Source organism: Nematolebias whitei, chromosome 23 (assembly GCF_014905685.2).
Source record: "Nematolebias whitei isolate Nwh7 chromosome 23, NemWhi1, whole genome shotgun sequence".
In the NCBI taxonomy this organism is placed as follows: Eukaryota; Metazoa; Chordata; class Actinopteri; order Cyprinodontiformes; family Rivulidae; genus Nematolebias; species Nematolebias whitei.
The window spans coordinates 22915763-22925485 of NC_056520.1; the positions used below are offsets into that span (position 1 = coordinate 22915763).

The 9723-nt window shown below is 41.5% G+C and overlaps 1 protein-coding gene across 1 annotated transcript in view; it reads right to left on the minus strand.

Moving 5' to 3' along the window:
- Positions 1 to 9723, minus strand: part of LOC119429101 (receptor tyrosine-protein kinase erbB-4) — a 297900-nt gene that overhangs the window by 108329 nt on the left and 179848 nt on the right. The window contains exon 17 of the mRNA XM_037696818.1: positions 9120 to 9252. Within this exon, the coding sequence (XP_037552746.1) occupies positions 9120 to 9252 (133 nt within the window). The remainder of the gene's footprint in view (positions 1 to 9119; positions 9253 to 9723) is intronic.

Genomic DNA, 9723 nt, shown 5'->3' on the forward strand with positions numbered 1-9723 from the left:
TATATATATATATATATATATATATATATATATATATATATATATATGTATGTATGTATATAAAGGTGTTTTAAAGCCTTCCCATACTCTTGCAATATTCTAAACAATGTTTCTAAACTCTAAAAGAGCACAGCATGTCATGATGTCAGTTCTCTGTCTCAACTGCTCTCCCCACTTCCAAGCGTTCTTGGCCACGCCCACTTCTCCGCTCTGCATGGAGATCAGCTGCAGGAGGAAGCAGCTCCTGCAGTGTGGGCTGCACAAATGTGCAGAAGGTGCTAAATAATTTAAAATAATTTATTTAAATAAAAATTCCATGCCAGCTGTGCAGCTCATCCATCAGCCAATTGTGTGCCATGTCCAATCTTACGTTGAAAAACCACGATACAGTGAGTCCGTGAAAAATGAACCGCAAAGTAGCGAGGGACTACTTTAATACGGTATATCAAACAGCAGCCCTAACATGAGGCTGTAGTGAGCCGATGGGTATGAATGAATACAGCAGCATGAGATCAGCAGCCACTATGAGAAGGGGCTATTTATAAGACTACAAGTTGCAGCTCCTCAGACTGACAAAGTAGTTTGGATTAAAGACGAAACGTTTCAACAAGTTTTTAATTATTTGAATCTGTCCAGAGGACCTGACTTAACTTTGTTAAGAGTCCTTGTGAAACATTTTGGTGAACAATGTTTGTAAATGTTCTACATAAATAAAACTGACATTGATATTCTGTTGTCTGTATGTGGAAACCTTTGACATTCCACATCCTGTCTGACTCAACACAATCTTCTGCTTCCTTACATAGATAACGTTAGTAATTGGCATTTATGATGCATGTGGATGTTTCTGTTCTGTGCACTGAGATGACTTCTGTTGCGACTTGGTGCTATAGAAATAAACTGAACTGAATTGAAGTGTTTGGGGCTGTATTTGATTTATTTAACTGCAATTTTCAACTCAAATTCAGCTTCTTGTTTGCTCTGTGTTTGTTTTCAGTCGTTATGCTGTGAGGCGTTCACTGGCGATGGTTCGGCTTCGCCTCAAAAATCCATTTTGTAAATCAGCACTAGAGCTGTCCATGGTGCTGAAAGACTCAACAACGCAGCTAAAGAGGAAGGAGCTCAAGGAAATAAAGAGATTGAGAGCGCATTAGTCCCGCTTCATTGTGGCAGGGGTCAAAGTTCAAAGCTTGCCACGGTGAGGCGACTCTGCTGTTTGTACTCTACCTCCGTGTGAAAAGCAATTTGTTTTCAGGGACCTTTCTTTACAAAGGCACGACAACACAGGAAGGACTTTGTCATGTTTTTTTTCCTTCCAAGGTGAGACTGAGGAGGAAAAAAAATAGGAAAAAATGTTTAAAAAAAAAACGGAGGAATTCCCCATTAGGGAGCGGAAAAAGACAATAAAAAAGAACAAGAATATTAATTTAAAAAGAAACATTAAAGAGGAGAAGTAGCAGTGTGTTTTGCGAGTCAACGCGGCAGCCTTCACACGTGTCCTTGATATGGAAATAAAGGCTCAGATCCCGTTTTGACAGTGTGTACTGGAGCCATCTTTTATCCCCCTAGTGTGACACAAGAGGTGAGCACTCTCTTTTCAAACATAAGAAGAGAGAAAGCGGGGTGGGGAGAGTCCCTGAGCCTTCGCTGTCCCACAATCCCTCATTCCGACGAGCTTGATCTCGATTTGCAGACAGAGTCAGCTCTATCATACGTTTGAATAGTGAATCCGCATGCGCAGGTCGTCTAAATCCTGTTGTGTGGTTTCATCAGCCTGAAAAGAGCCTCTGGAAACACAGACTAAGAAGAACACTTTTTAAGTATTCTGGGTAGGAGAGGGTGCTTACAAACTGGAGATTTTTGCATGCATGCAGCATGGATTTGTAATTATCTCCTGGCTGATAGACATTCCTTGTTTTTTGACGCAAGACCTTTCAAATATGTGGAGTGTAAGACCCTGTCCCCCCCACAAAGCTGTACTTCTTTCATTATAAACAAACCTTAAAACCTTGGACAGGTGCTGAACCATACCAGGCTCCGCGGGGGAGGTATTTTAAAATTATGCATGTCTGCTATCACCCATCGATCTGGCCTTGAAGGAGCTTCGTTTCCTAGAACCATTAAACAGCAGAGGAGACTTTATATTCAATGGAGAAAGGCAAAGTTTGCACTTTCAAACATGCGCTCTGGTTGATTAAATTTTGTTTTGCCAAAAGAATGTAATGTGGCATAAGGGAAGCCTGATGGCACATAAGATAATAATAATAATAATGTGTTATGTATTGTCATCATAGTATGTTCCCATACAATAGCAAAATTGGCTCTCTGCATTTAGCACATCCACCACCAGGTGGAGCAGTGGGCAGCTGTTGGAAGTGCCCGGGGAGCAACTGGGGATAAAGTGTCCTGCTCAGAGTCACCACGAGGTGTGCAATGACTGGGGATTGAACCCGGGACCTTCGGGTCCCGAGTCGGCTGCCCTGCCCCTACACCATCAATGGTAAATAAAGAGACCAGAACAACTTCTGACAATATCAGAGGTAAACTCTGAGGTCAAGGTTCATCAGTGTCAGATTTTGTCACTGTTTTAGCCAAAGTGAACTTAATGGTGGAGTACTGTGGAAGTCAACAAATCATAAACAAGTGAGACTGGAATTTGATAAAATACATATAGACAAGCTTCTGGAAGAGTGTCCTTTCAACAAATGAGACAAAACTGCAGTTTTTTTAGCAACAAGTTTATCAGATCCATGTTCAAAGATTCATACATGAAACACCAAGAAAAAGAGACTGTACCTAGTGAAACATGGAGGCACATATCTGTTCTGGAGCTGCTTTGTTGCATTTGACACTGGTGCAACAAAGTCCTAAGACATCCTGATGCATGCTCAATAATCCAGGTAGAAAAATCTAACAAAGTTAAGTCAGGTCCTCTGGACGGATTTTTCTTGTGACTCCCATCACCCTCTGGAGCACAAGTTAGGAGTCATCAGGACTCTGTACCACAGAGCAGACAGTGTCCCCACTAACTCAGGAGCCAGGCAGAAGGAGAAATCCCACACAAGACAGGCTCTAGAGCAATGTGGATATCCTAACTGGGCCTTCCTGAAAGCAGAGAAGAATCCCAAACAGGACTCCAGTCAGCCATCAGGTGAAAAGGAAGAATCCAGACCCAGACCAGTGGTCATTACGTATGTTGCAGGAGTATCAGAGAAACAGACGTTTATTTTCTAAACGCAATGTCCCAGTGGCTTTTAAATCCCAAAATACATTACGGCAAAGACTGGTTCATCCCAAAGATCCAGTCCCCTGGCACAAACAGACACAAATATTGTGTATGCTGTTCAGTGTCAAGAGGGCTGTGATCAGTCTTACATCGGGGAAACTAAACAGCCACTGGCAAAAGGCCCAGCACAGAAGATCAACACTATCAGACCAGGACTCTGTGGTCTACACTCATCTCCAGGCCAACGGTCACACTTTCAGGGATGAAGATGTTCACATCCTGGATAGAGAGGAACGATGGTTTGAGAGAGGAGTAAAGGAGGCCATCTTTATGAAAAGAAATCGTCCATCATTAAACAGGGGTGGAGTCCTCCCTGTTCAACTGTCCCCCTCTTACAATGCTGTTATTGCTAGTATCACTCAGTTCTCTGTGAATAGCAAGCAGCCATCAAGGTGCTAATGATCTGATGATCCTTGTTTATTATGTGGACAGCTAGTTCTGGATGTACCCAGCAAATTAGTGTTATTTATAAGACTAAGTTTATTGCAGCTGCTCAGACTGACAAAGTCCTTTGGATAAAATACAAAACAGTTCAACAAGAAGAATACATCCAGAGCACCCAACTTTATTGAATATTTTTAGATTTCATGGAAATAATTTCTCGGTGCAGCCAGGGGGCAGAGGGAGCCTAGTTCGGTGACCTCTGGATCTCATCTCTGCTCTTTGCAGATGATGTGGTCCTGTTGGCGTCATCGTGTTGTGATTTTCAGCTCTAACTGGAACGGTTTGCAGCCGAGTGTGAAGTGGCTGAGATGAGAATCAGCACCTCCAAATCTGAGGCCATGGTCCTCAGTCAGAAAAGAGTGGACTGCTCTCTTCAGGTCAAGGGTGAGGTTCTGCCTCAAGTGGAGGAGTTCAAGTATCTTCGGGTTTTGTTCATGACTTAGGGAAGAATGGAGCATGAGATTGGCAGTTGGAATGGTGCAGCAACTGCAGTATTGCAGACTCTGTACCAGTCCGTTGTGGTGAAGAGGGAGCTGAGCTGTAAGGCAAAATTCTCTGTTTACCAGTCAGTCTACGTTCCTACCCTCATCTATGGTCACACACTCTGGGTAGTGACTGAAAGAATGAGATTATGGATACAGGCGGTTGAAATGAGTTTCCTCTGCAGGGTAGCTGGACTCTCCCCTAGAGATAGGGTGAGAAGTTCAGTTATCCAGGAGAGACTCAGAGTAGACCTGCTGTAGACCTCCCTGGGTGCCTCCCTAGGGAGGTGCTTTAGGCATGTCGGACTGGGAGGAGATCCTGGGGAAGACTCAGGGCACACTGGAGTTGGCTTTTGGTTGGCCTGGGAACACTTTGGAAGAGCTGGCTATGGTAAGGGATGTCTGGGCATCCCTGCTCAAGAGGCTGCCCCCACATCCTGACTTTGAAAAAAGTGGAAGATAATGGATAAATGGATGGATGATTAAAGTATTAGACTGCAAGTACCCTCCTCTTATTCAAGGTCAGTTTAATTAGTTTTTATAAATAATTCAGTTGAACCAAAATTAAAACATGGGGACTGAGTTTCCTTTTTTTTTGTTCTTAGTAATTTTGTTTGTTTCCAGTTATTTCAGTAACTAATTTAAGTTTTTCTTTCTTTTACCAAAGAGTGCAAACAAAATTGCTAACTACCGTATTTTCTGCCATACACGTCGCACCACCCTATAAGTTGCATCAGTCCAAATATGTATAATAAAGTGGAAAAATCAATAAATATGTAGCTTCGCTGTATACGTCGCATCTATTATGCGTCACCGCTGACAACCCGGGAATGTGGGCTGAACCCAGAAATGTGGGCTAGTGTGCCAAAAATCGATTGGCTGCCAAATGGCGGCCACGGGAGCATGCACGGGATGACTTTAACAAGAATTTAAAAAGATTAACTCTTAAAAACAATTATTTGTTTGCTCAGAATTATAGTAAAGATGTGTCTCAGTCTAACTTTTACTTAATAAATGCACTTTGACGGTCAAATCAGCTGTATTTCAATAGTCGATAAGCGGAAACACGAACGCGCAGAGGGCAACTCGCTGTCTATTTCTTTGAAATTTAACAAGATAACCACCTAAAAACAATTATTTGTTAGCTCGACTTTATAGTAAAGGTGTGTCTCAGTCTAACTTTTACTTAATAAATGCACTTTGACAGTCAAACCAGCTGCATGTCGCTGAGACGGCGCAACAAAATGAAGCTGACTCTGTTGCTCCAGGCAGACGACAGTGGCAGGCTTTGGCAAGCCGATTGTGTCATTAATAGCCACTTTTACCTATTGCATGATACAACGGCATGCCAACTCATCTGCCATCTAGCGGCTGAAAATGGTAGTGTTCAATATTTTCAGTCAGAATGAATGAAAACGGTCATATCTCAGCCAAAAAATGGTTTATAAATATGGGGGGAAAAAATCCATAAATACGTCGCTTCGGCGTATAAGTCGCAGGACATGTAAATTATGCAAAAGATGCAACTTATAGGGAAAAAAGTACGGTATATTGCAAATCATGAAGTCATGAAGTGATGTGTCAGAAGACACAAGCCAGTCCACTGGTTCATGTTCTGTCGTCAGTATCGTGGCTGCAGCACACTCCCCCTCCTGGCCTGAAGGAGTGCAGCAGGCTGCATGCCATTCTGCATTAGTGTATTTTACAGGTGGTGGTGGTGGGGGGGTTTATAGACAGCTGTCAAGCTGGAGTCACAGGTACGGGGTGCGATCAAGGGGCCTCATCCCAGCCTAACACGTCCATCCTAATCAGCCAGTCCCTGTTCCGACAACAGCCTGGCCTGCGTGGGGTGGGGGATGAGGGAGGCATGAAGCAGATTTGCTAATTTTCTGTCATGGAGAAAGTCCGGCCCAGCTGACTTCAGGATGACCTGTTTGCTTCTTTTTGCTTTAGCATATCATTTTTTTAAATTCAATTTTTTCCAGCTGCACAGTTTGACTCAAGGCTATAAAAGCAGAAGAGTGTGAGACGTCGTCTTTCCTCGCGTTCTCTGAGGACATCTAATTGAGTGTAAAAGTAATTAAGCGTAATCAAATTTAAAATGCTCGCAGCAGGTTGGCCTATAGATGCTCCTGTAGGTTTAATCCCACCCCCCCACCCCCACCCCAAAAGGTTCGTGTGAAAACACATTAGTGAATCCCGAGCACGGCTCTCTTTATAGGTCATTCTGGATAAGAGCATTAACTGAACAGGGAAGAATAAAGCCTGGAAATTACCTGTTATGATTTGTGCCTGCAGGGAGCTGAATATTTAATCTGTTTCAGCTGAAAGAAAAATGAAAGGTTTCACTGTAGAAAGCTATCAGTTCTGTTTAATAGTGGTGGATGTGTAAAGTTATTTTAAATTAACGGACTAGTATTTTGTAAAGGAATGCTCATCGCCCGCTTGCGGCCTTTTAGACAAAGATCATCTTATGCTGAGAAATGACATGAATTACAGTTGATTTGGTCAAATTTGCTCATTCAAAATTTTGCATTATATGTTACTACTATGTCAAAAAGCAACTCAATATCTATAAATTTACAGTTATAGCCATTTTTTAACTTGCGAAGATCAATTTAGCTTTGACGTCAATCTTAAATGATGCCGATAAGCGATGACTTCATAAATATTGCAGGTAACCCTGGAAGTCTCGGATGTCAGACAAACAATGCACCAGACAGCATGAACTATGGACACTTCCACTGCTTTTGTCCATGTCAACCTCAGCGAACACCATGTCTGGGGTAAAGATTGACTGATTGAATGTATTGAAGGATACAGTCTCAGCATTATTCACCTGCCAAGTGAACACATTAAAAATCTTGGTAACACTTTACAATAAGGTACACAACATTTGACTGACTACTAGGGAACGCCTCAAGAACAAATCAGGAGCTAATGGGTAGTTAACCAGTACTTACTGGGGAACACACAGCCAAGCCTTATTAGAGGACTACTGGTTAGTTATCTTGTAAATCAAGAGGAACTAATGAAGAACTAATGGATAGTTACCAAGGAAATCAAAGAGGAATGATTCAGGAACTAACAGTAGGTAATGGTCAGGTAATGATTAAGTTATGATTGGTTCCTGAGTAAGTACTTGGTATGATGCTTCACTACATCAGTGAACAAAATAATAGCCAGGCAATGATTTGGTACTCAGTAAGTGATAGTCAGACATAGTTAAGATGACAGTAGTACAAGATTATGAAATTGCTTATCAGTGGTAAGAATCCAATGAAATCAGTAATCACTGGGAAACAGGTTTTTGACAATTACGAGCTGTGACCTCACTGGTTCAAGGTTTATTCAGAACCCAAATGGAGAATTTATCATCTGTTTCTGTGGTAACAAACCATCCATCCATCCTTCCATTATCTTTACCCGCTTATTTCATTTTGGGTCACGGGGGTCGCTGGTGCCCATGTCCAGCAATCACTGTGCGAGGGGCGGGGTACACCCTGGACAGGTCGCAAGTTCATCACAGGGCCACATAGAGACAAACGAGACAAACAACCATTCACTCTCTCACTCACACCTAGGGACAATTTAGAGTTACCAATCAGCCTAACATGCATGTTTTTGGTCTGTGGGAGGAAACCGGAGTACCCGGAGAAAACCCACGCATGCACGGAGAGAACATGCAAACTCCACCCAGAAGGCCCCTGGACCGGGGTTTGAACCAAGGACCTGCTCGCTGAGAGGCAGCGGCTCTACCAGTTGTGCCACCGTGCTGCCCGGTAACAAACCAGTAGTTCCCTAATAAGGCTTGGCTGTGTGTTCCCCAGTAAGTATTGGTTAACTACACATTACCTTCTGATTTGTTCCTGATTAGTTCCCTAGTAGTTAATCAAATTTTGTGTATCTTATTGTATAGTGTTACCATCTTTAATGGCTACGGCAGAGTTTTAGTTTACACATTTCCATGGCAACATTGGAATGCTGCGTATGTCTGTGGTTGTGATAAATTTTTAACTTGGAACTTTATTATTGTGTTTGATGCATATCAGATGCTTAGCGACCTGTTCTTATAGTTTGATGGTTTTATTTTGCTGGAAAAAATAAAAATAGGCTTTTTATTGTAAGTCACATGACAGCATGACCAGGAAGTGAACCAAGCGTGGGCTGGGGTGGAGAACGACCTTCAGTACTCCTGTTACCATAGTTTCAGACACTTGTCTACTTGGTGAACACGGTAATTAATTTTTCATTTTCATTTCATTTTACAACAATTCATTTCACTAAAGGGACCTCCTTAAAAATGCTCTTTTAAAAGTCCTTATTTACTGAACTCCCCAATAATGAGGTGGCATAGGAATCGGCTTTAGAAACATCATGAACCATACACCATGCATATGAGCCTCGTCAGCATATCGGCTGTCTCTATTGCAAGTCCCAAACAAAGCTTCTTAGAAACTATCTTTTTGTTGTTTTATATCAGCGCAAACCACGACTACACAGCTAATCGTACTGTACTTGAAGTTCCACTTGTCTGAGATCCGGGTACTTGCTGACGTCAATCAGCAGGAACTATTGTAAGTATCTCTGATCAGCAATATTTTGTTGAGCCCTAGAGTTCAAAAACCCACAATTAGAAGGTTAAACGAGTGCAGGGATGTCATTAATTAAAGAAAGTGAGGATTGTATTTCAAATGAGGATTTGAAGCAGCACCTATTTTGTGGAAAAAAGCATCTTCCAGAACCCACTGACTCATAACATAGAAAAAGGCTATGGGGTAAAAACAGGAACAAAAATAAGTATAACCTGATCTTTTTTTTTTAAAAATCACTAAAAGACTGGGAAAACAACAGAGATGCTTAAGCAAATGTTTATCCTGTTATTTGAATGTGTTCAGTCCTCTTACCTCTGTCTCTAAGAAGCGCCGTAAGGCTCTTTTCTTTTTGATGCTCTTCCGTCGAACATAAACAGCAACACTGAGCACCAGAATGACGATGATAAACAGACCGCCGATAATGCCTGCTGCTATTAGAGGTGTCCTGTAGAATGAGAAAAAAACAACAACGACAACTCTGAGAATGGTTGTTTGTCTCGTTTGTCTATATAGAACCCTGGTTTGGACTTGTGACATGTCCCAGGTATACCCCCCCACTCACACAGCAACTGCTGATCTTAACTACTGTGAAAAAAGCAGGTAAAGAAAATGGACATATGTGTGATAAAATACAGTACAAGATATATACAATGTGATATGCGATACAATATGTTACAACATGATACTATATAATCCAGTTTGATTCAATATGTTTAAGTACAACATAATACAAAATGATACAATACAGCTCAATACAAAATGATATATTATAAAATACAATGTGATATATGATACCATAAAATAGATATATGATATGATACAATATGATATATGATACCATACAATACAATATATGATACCATACAATATGATATATGATATGATACAATGTGATATATGATATGATACAATGTGA